General features: G+C 36.3%; 3 protein-coding genes across 3 annotated transcripts; 1 reads left to right on the top strand and 2 right to left on the bottom strand.

Annotated features, from left to right (window-relative positions):
• Positions 1-1,229: 1,229 nt before the first annotated feature.
• Positions 1,230-8,289, bottom strand: LOC121979231 (probable protein arginine N-methyltransferase 1). The gene is made up of 9 exons (XM_042531186.1): positions 7,997-8,289; positions 7,593-7,603; positions 6,482-6,637; positions 5,915-5,978; positions 5,696-5,838; positions 2,543-2,630; positions 2,254-2,369; positions 2,023-2,173; positions 1,230-1,695 (listed from the first exon to the last, which is right to left on the bottom strand). Exons 1-9 carry the CDS (start codon positions 8,205-8,207, stop codon positions 1,490-1,492), a joined length of 1,146 nt encoding a protein of 381 aa, XP_042387120.1. The 5' UTR covers positions 8,208-8,289; the 3' UTR covers positions 1,230-1,489.
• Positions 8,290-10,330: 2,041 nt separating this feature from the next.
• Positions 10,331-13,667, top strand: LOC121979230 (wax ester synthase/diacylglycerol acyltransferase 11-like). Its single transcript, XM_042531185.1, has 7 exons — positions 10,331-10,633; positions 10,791-11,402; positions 11,623-11,689; positions 11,786-11,886; positions 11,963-12,175; positions 13,072-13,209; positions 13,370-13,667. The coding sequence occupies exons 1-7, from the start codon at positions 10,370-10,372 to the stop codon at positions 13,517-13,519; spliced, it is 1,545 nt and encodes a 514-aa protein (XP_042387119.1). The 5' UTR covers positions 10,331-10,369; the 3' UTR covers positions 13,520-13,667.
• A 136-nt stretch (positions 13,668-13,803) lies between these two features.
• Positions 13,804-17,058, bottom strand: LOC121979229. The gene is made up of 7 exons (XM_042531184.1): positions 16,943-17,058; positions 16,635-16,701; positions 16,488-16,549; positions 16,316-16,405; positions 16,113-16,234; positions 14,642-14,693; positions 13,804-14,476 (listed from the first exon to the last, which is right to left on the bottom strand). The coding sequence occupies exons 2-7, from the start codon at positions 16,699-16,701 to the stop codon at positions 14,126-14,128; spliced, it is 744 nt and encodes a 247-aa protein (XP_042387118.1). The 5' UTR covers positions 16,943-17,058; the 3' UTR covers positions 13,804-14,125.
• Between the last annotated feature and the right edge of the window lie 518 nt (positions 17,059-17,576).

Here is a 17,576-nt window from a genome sequence, read left to right as displayed (position 1 = left end):
CACGGGCGACATACACGTGCCTCAAGGCGAGCATGCTTCCCTAACTATCCTATGAAAAGACCTATCAAGAAAGTGTCTCTGGCACCATATTTTAATATAGCATGTAAATTCTTGATGCGACAGTGGAAGCTTTCGTCGTATGATCCGTCAGTTGGCCATGTCTTGTTATCAGCAACATTACCTCCCAATTGGATATTAAGGGATATAAAAGGGGTCTCACTATTTGGCTGAGCGGAGGAGCCACTCGGCCAGGTATTCCCGCCCTGTCGACATCAATCGGTCCGTTCCATAATCCCTTAGCTTAGTTGATTGTTTTCGCCCGACCAGACCAGCGCCTTAGTCGCCTTAGCATTGCTCCACTTCATGATGAGCAGCTGATGTTCTTGGCATAGTGCTCTTGGCCGTACATGCGCTCTGCTCCAACAAGCTACTTGTCGATCGAACACTTCATGTCCAATCGGCAATTGCAGTGGACCTCTGCTCGACTCATCTTTGGCGAGTCTATCGATTTCATTGCGTTGACCGTTTTAATTTTGACATCCACGCAGACTGCTATCTCCACTCTTGACCCGTACTTGGTGGCCCCCCTTCATCGCCACATCATCATAGATGGCGATGCAAAGAGGAGGCAAAATGGGTGGTGCCGATCGACTTCCGTTTCCTTCAACAGACGAGCTAATTCTAGACTATCTGGCTAAGAAAGCGGCTGGAAAACTTGAAATCTTTGGAGAAACGACGACCAAGAAGAACGCTGTCGGGACCAAGGTGGATCGAAGGACTCGAACAGGTACTTAGACCCTGTAAAGTAAGAAAGGAGAATCTGTAACCACATTGGATGCCGATAGACGGGAGATCACCGTGGGTTGCAAGAGCAACTTGTCTTTCAACAACAGCAATAATAAAAACTTTAAGTGGAAGGTCAAGAAGCATTAGCTGGAGGCCGCCCCACCTTTTGTAGAAACAGTCTTTTCTAAATGCATCTCTATGCTGTCGCCGAAGAGGGCGTGTCTTAAACCGTCTCCCTCTTGAACCATTACTAGTGATTATGATATGGACCCGTCGTTCATTCTCCCAATACACAATCAGAAAGAAACAACCCATAACTACTGACTATTAGTGCAGATGACTAAAATATGAAAAAAAAAGCATACTAGAACGTATCAAATTTCGACCCCAAATCTCATATACCTCATGTCTCAACCATCGCACCGTCCCGAAAAGAAACATGATACAATAACATGTCTCGACACCCCATGTCTTAATAGCATACATGATACAACCATCCTGTGACAAGAAGCATCAAATAATATCTCTAATGTCTCTCTTATCTTAATCAACAAGGATGATATAATTTCTTTTGCTCCAAGAGGATGATATAATTTCCTTAAATCTTATCAACTGCTACACTATTATTTTAACACAACAATTTCAACTTCCAAGCATGAGAGCCCACATAAATCATTGTTTACTTCATCGGTAATAACTCCAGCTATCTCATTTTATAGTGTTGAGTTAGAGAAACTTGACAATGTTTCCCATTTAAAGAATAGTTGATTGTAATCTCCAGATCCCGCGGGTTCTTCTTATTGGGCTCTACAGTTATGCTCCCTTCGATTACTTCATCCTCGCAAATCGTTAGAACTTCATCAAGGTAAAGAACGGTTTGTTTCCAGTGTGTAGCCTTTGATCTTGGGCCTGTACAAAACAGATTATATATGCTTTGTTAAGCTTGTGAGAAAATCGATGGAAATAGGAACAAGCATGGATTGCAAACATTCCTACTTCACATTAACCCACGTTCATAAATATGGATGAAATTTCAAATCATCTACAATTGAACAGGTTATTATTTATTCTGAGCATCTACAATTGATCAACATTCTAAGAGAACTTTCTGCTCAACCTTTGTATTTATGAAGTTATTGACAGCTTGAATCATAAAAACCAATTAATCAAATCATAAGGACAAAAAGGTAGATACGTTAACAATTTATGATGACTCCCTTAAGTATGAAACCTTACCGGTAGAAAAGCTTATCTCCTTGTGACATTGAGTGAACAGGACATTAAAGTATGCCACAAATGCATGTATGTAATCATCACGTTGTGCTATTAGTTTGAAAGGAGCCGTGAAGGACACATCACCAGATGCCATTTCAGAAATATCCATTGCCTATAAGAATCAACCGTAAATATTGCCATGGGGTTAGTATTCAACCATATGATAGAAAGAGAGACAGTAACAGAAATCACCTTAACTAAGACATCAGAGGTAACAATTTGTTTGGGATCAAAAGTATCAACGAGTGGTTCAGCCATAGCTTGCTTCCTGATGCAGCTCATATCAAAACCATACACATTGTTCCAAACTGGAAGAAGGAACATAGTTCGAACAGAAACAGTAAATCATCACTTTAAATGTGACAAAACAGAGTCTGCCAGGATAAAGCCATAAAAAAATGCTTGGAATAATTAGAAATTTATTAGAATCTAAAAGGAATAATTAGAATATTATAGCAATCAAAGGACTACAAAGACTCACATTCAATCTTATCTTCTTTGTATTCAGCATCCTCAATTGCTGTCAAGAATAGTAAAGCTTTGTCTGGTAAGATAACACCATCATTGATCTGGAAGAAGAATGAACCAAGAGACATAAAACTAGTGTTTTGTAGCCTTATAAGTGAGCGAGCCTAGTAACAGCGCATCTTTGTTAAACACCACAAAACAACAAAAATTAAACACTTCCAAGACAAAAGAAAAGGCAACGATGCAGGAATTTAATTAGTTTGTATTAGTAATTGGTGCAATCAGATAGCACCTTTATTTAGTGGGTTCAATGGAGAGTTTGATAGACTTAATGGGAGTGTCTACATAAGCCATCGCGTTCCATTTTGATTATAAGGGGTTATTCTACTTTGGATTTATCCTCTCTTCACTCTAGTCCAGTTTTCCCTCTCCTCACCTCTACCTTACTTCCTAGCCCTGATGGTTCTAGATTACAAAATTACCGGAGATACTAACAAACATCTATAGCAACAAAGGCACTCTTGTTTTTTCATTAAAATTCATAATACATGTCATTTATATCCTGAAATTCATAAGTATTACCAAATAATATCTGCTTGAATGATTAGAGTAAGATATTGCATTTAGTCCATATAACAAGTACCACTACCTAACGTCAACCAATCCTCACTCTATCCATCTTAGTTTTATTTCATAAATTACTCAATCTAATAATATTTTTTAAAATTTTATATATTTTATTTTTCAATTTTTAACCTAACATAAAAATGTGGAACCGCCACATCAGCGACCCCCCAAGAGCCGATCCCACGGATATGGAGGGAGGTAAATGTAGGTACACAGCTAAAAGCGCATGGCCGGGACGCTAACCCCAGGTAATGACACCTGAGGATCGAACCCTGGACCTCTCGACCACGAAACCATGCGCCCCCAGCTGTGCTACGCCTTGGGGACAAATTTTTAACCTAACATGGCATGACTTTAATGTGGTCAGACTATCTAAATTGTCTTTACAAACTAAGTATATATATTACCTTATAGATATTATGATTTTTATTCTTTTTATAAAATATTGATGATGTTATATAATCTCACCACCACCCCAAGCATTCAAAACCATTGAGCTGAATTGAATAAAAAAATATTAGTACATCTGATGATTCTTGGTTCAAAAAATTATTTTCAAATTTTCAAAAGAATAGTTTTTAAATTAAAACTATTTTTTGGCCTAATGCATGTTAAGCTACCAAAGACTAAAAATATGTGCATCACTTTTGTGCCTAGACTTATTTTTATTTATTAATTGATTAATTCATAGATTTATGTTTTGTATGACTGATTCATGATTTATGAGCAATGTGTTATGTTTTGAATTCAATTTTCAATATTTGAGTTAATATTATAAATACTCCCTTGAGTCTTGACTATTGCTGGGCTTTATTATTAATTGGGTTTCGATTATAATTGAATGAAAATTTGATTCAATTTTGGTGACTGAATGAAATTTTGGCCATGTAAGGATAAGGATTAATTCTCAAGTCAAATCGAGAGAAGGGTCAGTTCAATTAATGGCTAAATCCGAGTAAGAGTAAGGTTCAATATGGATCTTGAGATTCATCGCATTGTCTTTTTTATATATTTAGTTCATTATTTTTGCATTTTAATGTACATTGAATTTTATGAGACATTGTGTTCTGGTAAGAGCTAAAGGATGTGATTCTTATTAACTAATAATGGTTACTATTTAGTAAAGAAGGGTTGTTCCTTTCAAGTATTAATGAATATTCAATTTAGATATTTGAGTAACTATTTTCTTTTTTTTTTATTATTATTTATGCTCTTCTGTTTCAGAAATGAAAAAGAAAGTATATGTTATTGTTTCTGTAATTTTGCAGATAATGAACTGTTGGACTTATAGTGAATTTTCCACTAATTGTTATTTTTTAAAAACTTAACTTAATATTCTAGACCTGCAGGGCAGTCTTGAGTCTTGACTCGTATTACATGTTGGGTTTTTTTTTATAAAAAGATCATTTATAAATTTTGTGAACAAACAATTTGAGGGAAAAATTTCGCATGTGTTCTTTTGAATTATGAAGTTATGGGATGCAAGGACCAGAGCATCATTCTATCCTAAAGTTTGTGACAGCCCAAGATCAACTCATGAGTTTTAATCTGATACTTTTTTTACATCTCCAAATATAAGCCTATAAAAATTAGAGAGTCAATTAAATTAAATTTTTAAAGCAAAATGTTATAAAACTATAGTAAGCATCTTGTAGTAATTGCTTTTTTCCTAATACCACAATGAATGTTGTGCAACAGATAAAGAGTATTGATTCTTACAACATTCTAATAAGGTCGGTCCATAATTTTCCAAAGTCAGGTTACATAATGCTCCAAGGAAATCCAATATCGAAACTAGTTTCCCTATATGTGCATAAATATCTCTAAATTAACCATTAGGAGTTGAATTAGATTGGCACAAGTAGAATGAAACTGGCACAAATAGACGATATAAATTCATCTGTGTTTCTCTCACCATGGTATAACTGGTCCTCTTTGGCGTCGTTGTTGAATATTCCTACCTTGGTTAAATTTTTTATCTCAGTCAATTTTGGATACCATCCACAAACTTATATCAATTGATGCCAGTATAACTATGTCGGCAAGTTTGGTATATTGACATTTACCAATGCCTAACAATATCAATAATAAAAATCAATTATTGGAACAATAAGTTTCAAGGATGCCAACAGATACCAATCAGCAATTTGAAACAATGATGTGATCCGTGTTTCATTGATCATTATATTTTGCCTTTTACAAGTTCCACATGAATTTTGATGTATCATTAGTGGACATCAAATGTGGTCATCATGCTAGTTGTGCACACAAAGCAAGCTTACCTGCTTTGACAAAATTTTCAAGAAACAATTACCCACAAAATAAATTGAAGATTAAGAGGAAGGTTCGATACTGTCATTATGTTTAGCCTATACAGACTATAGACCATCGAGTTTTTAATCAGACTTAAGAGCAATTATATTGACTAGTAAACATAACCAAGCACCATATAAAGAACTAAGTAGGTACGATCACAACAATGAATAAAAATGCAAATTTGATGTTCAGGGAAATGGAAACAGACTGGAATATCACTTACAAGCCATTTATCACGCGCATAAAGAACTGTGTTTAGCATGTTCTCAAACAACAGGAAATAGCCCATCCACTCAGAGATGATAACATCTACATGAGCCACAGGAAGCTCAATCTCTTCAACTTTCCCTTTTAGCACAGTTATAACTGTATAGATAAAATATGACAAATAAGTAAGATGGAACTTAGGAGTACAATCATCAAATATAGAATCACTGATCACCTTCAGAATATCCATTAGTTCGAACTATTTCTTTTGCCATGTCAGCCATTTGAGAGCATTCCACCTGCACATAAGATTTAACCCAATAACACCAATCAAATCAGGGGAATAATAAAAAGTAAGTAGAAAAACTAATCAGCACAGGAACGAATCCTTTTTGTTGTTTCATGTTCCAAACAAAATATTGTATTCGAAAGCACTATGAAAATAGGAACTAGCTAACTTAGTTCATGGAAGGACACAAGAAGAAAAAGGAGGACACTTAAAACTCCACAGTCATGCATTCTATACTTGTGATTACTTTCTGTATATACTTTGTCGAGCAGCATGATTGATCTAAGTCACATGGAGGTCCAGAAATTCGCACAATACAGGAAAGAAAATTATAATCTACTAGGAAAAAACCCTTTCAAGATTTTCAAAGAACAGTTCTACATATCTAGAACTAGTTAGGGAATAACTGTCATTTTCCCATTACACGATAGCTCATTTCACAGATATGATATGATTTCCAACTATTGATGCACCTAATTCATTCCAGAGAAGGTAATTCAGAAAATGACTTACTGCATATACGTGTTTTGCCCCTGCTTTAGCACAAAACAGAGACAAAATTCCTGTTCCTGCACCCACATCAAGGACGACCTTGTTCTTGAATAGAAATGTATTCTGATAAATAACATTCTGATATGTTTTTGTCCTAACAACGTCCTTTAACATTTCCTGCAGGACAAAGAAAGTAAAGGGAATCCAGTGCATCAAAATTTAAAAAAAAAAACAAAGATAAATGATTTCAAAAGAGCATAAAAGAAAGCAAAAGAAAATAACAACAGACAATTAAAAGAGATGAAAATCCTACTATCATCCATGATGCCTATATCAGTATGAATCAACTAAACAAATATACTAACCATTTAAGCATATAACAGCAGACTAAGTATGCTTCTATGGCACAGACCAAGAAGTTCATGTCAACCAGATGCATCCCTTTCAACATTTAGTTAAGGCTACTAAATATCCCAAAGAAATAACAGAACTTTTTTTTGTCAACAGTAGCGCTTAAATGTGCATAAACAATAAAAAAAACATCTGAGTGCTTCCGAGTAACCTACTTAGCATAGGAGACAATTTATACAAAATAGATGTTCACTAAAAATATTAGGCAAATATTATAAAACACATAGGTAAATCAAACTTATTGAGGCTCTATCCCATACATTTAATCTTATGTTTCTCAAATGTGCCGCATCCCTTGACCACTTGTTGTGCCTAATAAGGTTTATTATTATCTTGTAATAACCCTTCTACGCATGATAAGATCGTGATGATCTCCAAACCAATCAAATACTATTCAGCTACTAGCAAATCACTATAACTGGAGGTTGATGTCTATTGTCAGAAAAAATTTGGGGAAAAAGTTGCAGAGAATCATAACAAGAGAAAGCAGATAACATTGATGAGTATTATTGTCTCCCTTTTAGTTTATCTGCAAGTGATTACCAAGCACAAAGGATCAGAAACAATCAATCAAACTGTTTGCCTGCATAAACATAAGCCATTTTTTTATTTTAAAAAATAATCAATAATATTAAGAATTTCAAAAAATAGAAATATTACACCACCACATACACAAGATTACAACCAGTAGTAGCTCATGAATCAGAAGTGAATAACTTACTTCATGGATACCTGCAAATAGAAAGACAAAATAAGGAGTCAGTTCCCGTAGTTAACTTGCCGATGCTTAAATTATCACAAAAATAAACTTAAAAATTTCCAATTAGACAAGAAAAAAAAAACACCTAGAATGTATTTGTTCTGGCTTCCCCAATAATAATTCAAATGATCTTTTGATACAACGCCGAGGTTATACAGAAGGATTAGTTATTTTTAAAAATATGTGATAGATGCGTAAAAGCTATAAAGTATATAAAAAAAATAGAAATTAACCCATAATAAAAAAAATAAGGGGAAAAACTCTTCTTTTTTTTTCTTTTTTTTTTTTCAAAATTTGGCCTTAATATTTAAGGCAAGAAGCTAATACATTGAATTAAAATTGAGGTAGGAGAGAATGAGCGGTACCGAAGTGGGAGTAGGAATCGAAGTAGTAGTCGGCGCTGGTGTTGTCCGCGCCGATCAACGGCGAGTCGTCGAGGTTGGAGCTCTCGGCCTTCTCCTCCATCTCCTCGTCGTCCACCCCCAGTCTGTCTCCCTCGACGCAGGCTGTGCCCGGGGCGAGGCCATGGCTTTTCTGGCCGTCGGCTTTCGTGCCGCCGCTTTGTCGCCGCCCCATGGAAGTGTTGAGAGAGAGAGAAAGAGAGAAGGGAGAAGCGGCGGTTAGGGTTTTGACTTTTGATTCGGAGGCGTACGCTTCTCGCTCGAGTTCGCGGGTTTGAACCTGTCGGTCCATCCTCGAACCAACCTTTGTTTAACCCATTTAGCAAAATTTGACACCGATGAATTTACTAACGTGACTACTCTAAATTCTCAAGATCACGAACTTTGCGTCTCTCTTTTCATTTTGCGTCTCCCTTCGAATGCGTCTCCTTTCGTACCATCATTAAGATATGAGATATTATTATATAAAATTTTGAGATCAAAATTATTCATGTTCTATATTGATTTAAAGATAAATTAAGAGTAAAGTAGAGAAAAATTTTTAATCACGATTTGAATTTTGTATGTAATCCTCACTCATAAAAAACTTTATTTCCACTCCCTACGTGTAAAGTTTTATTTGCTTCAACTTTCTCATATAAATATTGTGACCTAATTGCCCCTAAGATTTTTTAGATACAAAAGGTCCAAAAATGAGTATAATTCCTCTTAAATTCAGCACTTTACATTAGAATCAAGTATATTTTCTATTAAATTAAACATATTTTTTTATTATTTTAATATAATTTCTTCTAAATTCAGCACCATATAAAAAGAAAATATAGTATATTTTCTATTCAATTAAGTATCATTAAAGAAATCTAGTATATTTTCTATCCAATTGAGTATCATTTTAAAAAAATCTAGTATATTCGAGTATATTTTCTATTAAAATTTTCCTTCATATTTTTTAGGTATAAATACTCTAAAAATGAGTATAATTCCTATTAAATTCAGCATTTTAAACTAGAATCGAGTATATTTTCTATTAAATTGAGTACGATTTTTTTCCTATTTAATATAATTCCTCCTAAATTCAATACCATTTGAAAAAAATATAGTATATTTTTCATCCAATTGAATATTATTTAAAGAAAATCTAGTATATTTTCCATCCAATTGAGGTGGAAAAAGAATGTACTCAATTTGATAGAAAATATACTAGATTCTAGTTTAATGTACTAAATTTAAGAGGATTTATACTCATTTTTAGACTTTTTATACTTAAAATATCAGGAGCAATTAGGTAAGTATATTAAACTAGGGAGTGAAAATAATGATTTTTTTCATTGGGGAGTACATGTAAAATTATGTTTGTCAACGAGGATTACATGTAAATTTTCCCATAAATTAACTGGAGCATTGGGATAAACAAATCGTCAATGATTACATGCAAAATGTTTCTCTCAATAAATTTTTTATTTTGATTTTTTTATGTGTTTAATGTAAACTAACAATCCAATAATATATTTTTCTTTTACCGATCACAAGATCACTGTGAGTGAGTTTGAAATATTCATACTAACTAATTAATTGCATGAAATTTTATTTTTAATATTAATTCATGTAATGAAAAAAAGGTAAAATAGGAAAAGTTTATACAGATATAAAGTAATTGATCATTATTAAATTAAGAAATATATGCAAATTTATTTTAAAAAATAGAAAACATTTTGTGTTGTCAATAATTATTTGTCCTTATTCCAAGGCAACCACATGGTGTGCATCATTATTTTTTTTATTAAAAAATAAATATAATTTATCTAAAATACGCATATAGATACGGAAAAAAAATACATATCATATTTTAAATTTACGAAAAGAGACACTTGTTTTTCAAAACATAAATAAATTTTAAAAATACTAAAAATATAAAGATATTCATTTTAGAACTTTATGGTCATTAAGTAACTTAATAATGAGCAGTCAATTACTTATTGAAAAATAAATTATTTATTTAAAGTATGATATGTGAGCATGACATATTCTCAATATTTAAAGATGGATTTACAAATTTATTTTAGCCTTTTTTTATTTAAATACGAGCATGGCGTATTCTCAGAAATTATAATATTTATTATTACAAAATTTACGACCTCTAATAAATAAAGTATTCGTTGAAATCGCTTGCACGTAACAAACTGTTAAGAGTGAGCTGATATTTTGGTAGAGCCTTATAAAAACAAAAATTATGAGGGGTAAAATGAAATTCTCCCACAGCGAATGCATTAAATTCAGAACTACTTTTTAATCTGCTCCTTCAGCTCAATCGAGCAGACGGAGGCGCCGCCGTGAGCCATGGAGTCCACCAAGAGGAGACCACCGCCGTTGACCCACAGCAGGTCAATCGGAACCGTCGTCGGCCGCTCCGGCTTCGGCGATGGAGCCGTGGGAGGAGATGCGGCCGAGCCTGTGAGCCCGGCAGGGCTGCTGTTCCGCCACCGCCGCTTCGACTGCTACATCGTCGCCGCGCTGGGGATCGGCGTCCCCATCGACGTCGACTCCGTCAAGTCTGGCCTCGTCTCCACTCTCGTCCGCCACCCCCGCTTCTCCAGCGTCCTTGTAACGCCACCGCCGCTAATTTCTATCTGTTTGAAATATTCGCACGATTGGTAGAAATGGAATTTGTTAAGAGGAAACTAAAATCGGACCTCGAAGATGAATTGTGTATTTTTGTTTGTGTTGATTTGGGTTTTGACCGACGATAAATCCGGATCAGGTGGCCGACGACGACAGTGGAGAGAAGTTGAAATGGGTGCGCACGAAGGTCGTTATCGACGACCACGTCGTCGTTCCTGATCTCGGCGCGGATAGCTCCGGCGAAGGCATCGGCGGCAGCGCCTCTTCCGCCGACGAGGTGGTGGAGGACTACGTATCCTATCTCTCCGCCGCTCCTCCCATGGACGCCTCTCGGCCCCTCTGGGAGCTGCACGTACTCAACCTCCGCACCTCCGAGGCCGCAGCCGTCGCCGTCTTCCGCATCCACCACTCCCTCGGCGATGGACTCTCCCTCATCTCCCTCCTCCTCGCCTGCACTCGTCGCACCGCCGATCCGACCTCCCTCCCGACCCTCCCCCAGCAACGCCTCCCGCTGCCGCCTCCGCCCCGCTCCAACGCCCTCCTCACCGGGATCCTCTTTCTGTGGGCCTTGATCGTGCTCACGTGGAACACGGCGGCGGATTTGTTCGACCTTTTGGCCTCGTCCGCGTGGTTGAAGGACACGCCGACGCCGTTGAAGGGCGGCGCGGGTACGGAGCTCCGCCGCAAGCGCTTCGTCCATCGCACCCTGAGGCTTGACGATGTTAAGGAGATCAAAGACTCGATGAATTGTGTAAATTTCCTCTATTCACTGTGATCAATTAGCTAAAATACGAACTGAAACAATTAATACTTGCGAAATTTTTGATCTTTTATTCAGAAAAAAAATGTATTCTAATTTGAAATGATCAAGAAATTTGATTCATGTAGTTTCTTTACTGAATTGCTTTCCAATTTGCATATATGATAAGTAGTCTCTTCTCTCCCTCTCTCATTTTTCAAGTATCTTTCAGACTATAAATGATGTTCTTGTGGGTGTTACATCTGCTTCTATCTCTCGCTACCTCAACAGAAGATACGGTAAGGTGATTGCTTAGACCAAAGATTGCTTCAGCATTATATATATGTATGGCTTAGTGCATAATTTGGATCTCTGTTCGTTAATGTTTTTACTAGGTGAGGCAGATGAAGGGAATGATAGTAAGAAGGAACTGCCAGCAAACATCAGACTCCGATCAGCCATGCTGTTCAATGTCAGGCCTCAGCTAGGGATCCAAGTGAGTGCTTGATCTTGAAAAAAAAAATGCAGTAACTCATGATTAATATTTTTGATAATGGTTTTGATACAAATAGGCTCTGGCTGAGATGATGGATGGCAAAAATTGTGGGGTTGCATGGGGCAACTTGCTTAGCTACATTATCCTACCGTTTCCAGTCATAATGTACAATGATCCATTGGACTACGTACGTGCAGGAAAGGCAATTGCAGAGCGAAAGAAGAACTCTTTACAAGCCATTTTGACATATCGCTGTGCCCATTTCTGTGTTAGAAAGTTTGGCATTAAGGTAAGATTGAAAATGCATTTTAGGTAGCAACCTATTCAATGGCAATTTATTAAAAATCTTAACTCAATATGAACCAGAATACATAACCATTCAGCCAAAGACAACCTCCTTCCATGCTAAAAAATTTATCTTTTTGATGAAGTTAATCATTTTCTAAGTTCTAATGTGATTTTAGTATCCACATCCTTTAGGGACTACTCTAAAGAGATAGCTTATGGTGGTACATTCTCAAGAGACCTATCTTGTAATGGTTAATCAATCTGCATCATTATTGCAAGTAGTGTGGGCTTTCTCTCCCTTCAGCTGCTATAACATATTTGGAAAAAATTAGTCACTTTTGGTTGGACCTATATCTTTTTAAGTTCACTGAGATTCTTAGTGGTTGGAACTGCCTCGGGTAGAAATTTGATACATACATTTTCAGCTGAGCAAATCCTTTTTTTTTCTGCAGTGTTGTGAGATCTTTCTACAGATTGTAGGTCTATATATTTATTTGCATAGAATGTAGTTAGTGGTTGGACCTATATCTTTGACTGGAAGCATCTTCCTTCAGTTCCTTACGAGAGGGCATCGATAGGGCTGCCTACTCTATTTGGAACTATATTACCAATAATATTCAAATCTCTTACATCTTTAACTCAACTCTAGTGGATCCCAATTGTAAAACTTTAGTATCCATTCATCTTCTCAACGTATATATGCATCTTACCTTGTTACTTCTCAGATTTAAATGTTTACTTGTTTTTTTCGATCATGAAGGAACCCACCTATAAGTTTTGATTTGTTGTGAATAATAGTCTTCTGAAGTTCATTCTTGAAGCCTTCAGTTAAGTTATGTATGATGCACATCAGCTACTAATCTTCTACATTCTACAATTTAATTGTGAAATATACAGCCAGGTGTTGCAATGATTCGCGGACTTGTTTGTAACACAACGTTGTCGTACTCGAACATTGTTGGTCCAGTTGATGAAGTCAGCTTCTATGGCCACCCAATTGTGTATATTGCTCCCAGTGTATATGGTCATCCGCATGTAAGTTGTCTTCTAAAGCTCCTTCTCGAACTTACTGTATGTTCTTAAAGTTCTCACTGGAATTCCTTAAAAGCATTTCATTTCATAAACTTCCTGGTTTATTTTATGGTTTAGCAATCATCCTCTGTGAACTTCTGATTGCTAGTAATTGATCTTCCAGGCTCTCACACTTCACTACCAGAGTTACGTTAACGAGATGAGGGTTGTGCTTGGAGTAGATGAATCCACAATACCAGATTCACACCAGCTTCTGGCTGACATAGTTGAATCCATTAAGCTCATCAAGGAAGCACTGCCTAAAAAATTATGATGCACAACTTTGTTCATTTATACCTCACTAATTATAAACGGCAAACTCATTGTTGTACAATAATTTTGGTTTTTCTCAATTGTGTAGTTGCAAAGCTATGGATAATTTGATTGAGACTGGTGAACTAATAATGTCTTTCTCGTGTTTATTGTTGGATCTTCCGTTGAGATTAATATTGATGATTTTGAGGAAATTTCTCGATAATATATTATGAAAAAATTGCACGATGATTTAGAAAAAAACATTTAAAAATTGGGTTATTTAGAATTAAAAAAAAAAATGTGTTCGCAGGTAAACCGAAATCTATGTTATTATGTCTCACTATCTTTCATACATCACTCAGAAATCCAGTGTCGAAACCGACAATAATATACAAAAGCAACATCTTGCAAATCCAATATTCCAGAGCCCATTTGATATTGAACGATTCAAAGTCAGCTAAAGGATCAACAATCAATGGAGTCAGGCAACTTGAGAAAACTGCTCACGTTCGATCATCAGACTTGCTAGAAGTGTAACATAAAAAAGGAAGACCTGTTTGTGCTGCTGCAACTAGACGGATGTGTAACACTAGGCTAGTAATGGGGGACAACAATGCAATTGTCCTCATTTAGCAAAGTCACCGTACTGAAGGCGAGTGGCGGCACGAGGCCCACGATGAGCACCACCACGAGGGCCACCTCTTCCTTGCGGCTGCCCTGAGCCGAAGCGCATTTGTCCCAGCTGAACACCACCTCGAGGGCCACGGCCAACTCTTTCTTGCTGTTGCTGCCTTGAGCCAAAGGGCCTCCGAATCAGCTGAACACCACCGCGAGGGCCACCTCTTCTTTGCTGCTGCCTTGAACCAAAGGACCTGCGTTCCAGCTGAACACTACCTCTGGCATTAATCTTTTGGCTCACAAAATTCATCCTCGTCTCATTCATATTTGCAAAAAGTGCATCCAAGGTTTGAGGCCGCTGCTTGGCAAACACATAAAATTGACATTAGGAAACAATAATATCCTCCAAAATATAATAGATACAACAATATAATTTGCTGCCCGTAATTGATCCTTAAAGAAAGGCTAAAGGAAGTCATCAAATCAAACATAAGGATTAACAGTTGCGCTCATGAGAAGTTACCTTGCTAGAGGAGCCAGCATTTGCACTCCTTTGAATGGTTGGTGTCAACACCCTGCATCAGTAAGCTCAATCTCAAAATTAGAGGATAAAACTATTATAAGCAAAACATAATTTGAGTCAGAATATTTTCTTCCTGGTAGATAGAATACCAACAATAAAGGCACTTGAGAACTTACCATTCGTTTAAAAGAAAAGAATGAGTTTAATTAACTAGTCACAGAAATATGGTAATGACAGGAAATTATAAACAGATTTGGGACAGCTGTGCCTCCATCACCATGCTTGAGATCTACGACATCCTTAAGAGGCAAATGTAGGTGTTTTGAGAAAGAGGTAGAAAGGATGCTGTTGCCAAACAAGTGCAACGCTTCTCATCACTATAAAGCAAAAATAGGCCACTGAAGTTGGTTGAAACAGTTTGCGATCCTTGTACTCACAACAGTACTTCAGGCTCCATAAAATAATCCTTCAGGCTCATCTACCAAGAACATTATAATGCTCATCACATTAAACAAGGCTGTGTTTAGAAGATTCCATGTCTATTAAACCAGCAGGATTTGGCTAAACCAGCAATGAGATCAAGGTATATAATCTCTAGCCATGGCGGTCTGCAAAACTTTTCATTACACCCACCGACGGCATGCAAGATCCCTGATACAGGCAGCAAGCAGCCAGTTTCCTTCTCAGTTTCCACCTTTTGCTTAACATTAGCATCCTCCTCATCCACATCCCGAAACAACAGATTCCATGCCAAAACAAAACCTAGCAGGCATTTGTAGCAGACTAATCTATTTGATGAAGAGATTAAATAGTGTCATATCAGGAAATTGATTACATCTGAAGGGCAAATTACTGTTCTACAATAGAACTGATCTGAGATTCTTTGTTAGGAAGGTGCAATGGAAAGCTTCACCCATTTAGAAGAAAACTCCAGTAACTTGTGTAAATAAGCATGTGCTTCCATGTTAACTATATGCCAAACATAATACCTTCAACCCAAATCTAACCAAGAAATGTATCATTTATTCCATTTGTTTTCAATTGTTGGATAGATAGAGGCCAATCTTCTCATAATCCAATAATAACGAATACTCTTGATGCACAGAAATCCTTTATAAGCCATGTTTATCCATCCTAACCCAAAATCTAGATGATTTTGAGATATCCAAGTGGTCAAAAACCAACATTGGGTGGAACATGGCATCCTAAAACACCACAAAAATGCAACCAGAGCAGATTTTGGTAATACGGTATTGAAGGTGCAGTTCAAAATGCTTGACAGCTCAGGGTCCAGAAAACAACTGTGGATAGCTACATCAATATGATAGCACAAATGTGAAGTCTGTGTGTTTTAAATAAGAACCGCATTTACCTGAAAGAAATTCAGACACATAAAAGCTTCATAATCTGTGCTATAGTAGAAAACAATAATGTAAGATAAAAGATAGAAAAGGGAAAAAAGACTAAGAACCTTCTGCCATTCTGATTTATCATCCTGTTCTGGGCAGAAACGGCAGCAGCCTTCCTAGCCACCTCTGTGATTACTGGGAATTGATTCCCATGAAAATTTGACCTTCTCTTTGCAAGCACACCCTAAACATCGATGGTCAACAACAGATTAACAAATGTACAACATAAACATCCTCTAGAAAAACACAGTATACTAGTTATTACCTGTCTAATTGAAGATCTGGAATCCATGAATCCCTGTAGCACGGTGTTACCATGGGAAGGATTCCTATTCCGAAAGCCTTGGTTTTTAATCTAAAGTCAAGGAATTTTGTCATCAACTGTTTAATAATTTGAAGGAAAATAAACCTTTCCTGGCAAGAATATATTCACTCACAGGAGGCCTCGGAGGTCTTTTCCCTTTAGCAGCATTTTTCTTCGACATTTTAATAATATCATCTACAATAAATGTGCGAGTCGTATTAGGACTAAGTTATTCAGATAGAATAACTTCAGATGCAACGGGAAAAAGTTCTCGGCATACCTAAGCTCATGTTCATCTTCTTCTCAGTCATTGCAATTGCCTCTTTCGTTAACGCCTTCATTGCCATCTGCACATCCAAAACTATGAAATTAAGAAGCAATGCCCCTCCAAAATATATAATATGTAGAATCAACCATAAAAAAAGAAATTACTCATCAACAAAACAATTGATAAAAAGAATTAACTCAAAGAAAAAGTCGAAAGTTTCAAGTTAGGAATCTCCAGGTATCAAACAACAAGAAAAGAAACTGTAACACCAAAACAAACTAGGGCTAAATGCATCGCAGTAGAATTGAAGGAAAACTCACCAGATCGGAATTCCTGAAGATCCGTCGATTTTGGCGACACGAATTCTAGGGAATACGGTGGAGACAGCACGGGAAGAACTTTAGGGTTCGGTCTCTTCCGATACGGGCTTTTATAGGAAGATATTGTTGCGAGTCGGTTCCTATAAAAAGGCTTACTTAAAATCGGGTCCACGTCAACCGAATCAAAATAACTTGTTCCTTATGAATATTCCCAAAAATTCTGGTTTTTTAGGAAAAATTTCTTATTTCTTTCCTAATTAAGCCGAATTACTAGATATTAGTTGGGATCTTGCAAAAATTTCTAAATATGAGACCGCTGCATAGCAAGATAATTGATTTTTTTCCTTAATTAAAAAAATATTTTACATATTACAATAGGATATATAGCGTCTTAGTTACAAATTATATATAATTCTAAATTCAATAAAAATTTGAAATGCCGATATTTGTTGTGATAAAATTTAGAGTTCAATATATATATATTTAAAAATTGATTATAAGTATCGAAACTCTATAGCACAACACTTTGAACAAAACTGGAGAGCAATGCAAGTTTATGAGTGCTAAACGGAGGTTTTTTGAACTTGGAAACGACTTTGTTAGTAAACATCAACTGAATCAGAATTGAGCAACT

Source organism: Zingiber officinale, chromosome 5A (genome assembly GCF_018446385.1).
Source record: "Zingiber officinale cultivar Zhangliang chromosome 5A, Zo_v1.1, whole genome shotgun sequence".
NCBI lineage: Eukaryota > Viridiplantae > Streptophyta > Magnoliopsida > Zingiberales > Zingiberaceae > Zingiber > Zingiber officinale.
Note: the sequence above shows the minus strand (reverse complement) of the source record. Positions and strands in the feature narration are given on the sequence as shown.

Bases quoted from the DNA above. Each gene is read 5' to 3' on its own strand.
- LOC121979231 (XM_042531186.1), bottom strand. From the start codon at position 8,207: ATGGGGCGGCGACAAAGCGGCGGCACGAAAGCCGACGGCCAGAAAAGC. The intron at 5,839-5,914 runs GTGATCAGTGAT...TTATCTATACAG, and splicing joins AACTAATGGATATTCTGAAG to TTATAACTGTGCTAAAAGGG. The intron at 2,370-2,542 runs GTGAGTCTTTGT...TCCTTCTTCCAG, and splicing joins CAAAGAAGATAAGATTGAAT to TTTGGAACAATGTGTATGGT.
- LOC121979229 (XM_042531184.1), bottom strand. From the start codon at position 16,701: ATGGCAATGAAGGCGTTAACGAAAGAGGCAATTGCAATGACTGAGAAG. The intron at 14,694-16,112 runs GTTCTTAGTCTT...TTACTGATGCAG, and splicing joins ATAAATCAGAATGGCAGAAG to GGTGTTGACACCAACCATTC. The intron at 14,477-14,641 runs GTAACTTCTCAT...TTTGCCAAGCAG, and splicing joins ATGCTGGCTCCTCTAGCAAG to CGGCCTCAAACCTTGGATGC.
- LOC121979230 (XM_042531185.1), top strand. From the start codon at position 10,370: ATGGAGTCCACCAAGAGGAGACCACCGCCGTTGACCCACAGCAGGTCA. The intron at 11,690-11,785 runs GTAAGGTGATTG...TGTTTTTACTAG, and splicing joins CTACCTCAACAGAAGATACG to GTGAGGCAGATGAAGGGAAT. The intron at 13,210-13,369 runs GTAAGTTGTCTT...TTGATCTTCCAG, and splicing joins GTGTATATGGTCATCCGCAT to GCTCTCACACTTCACTACCA.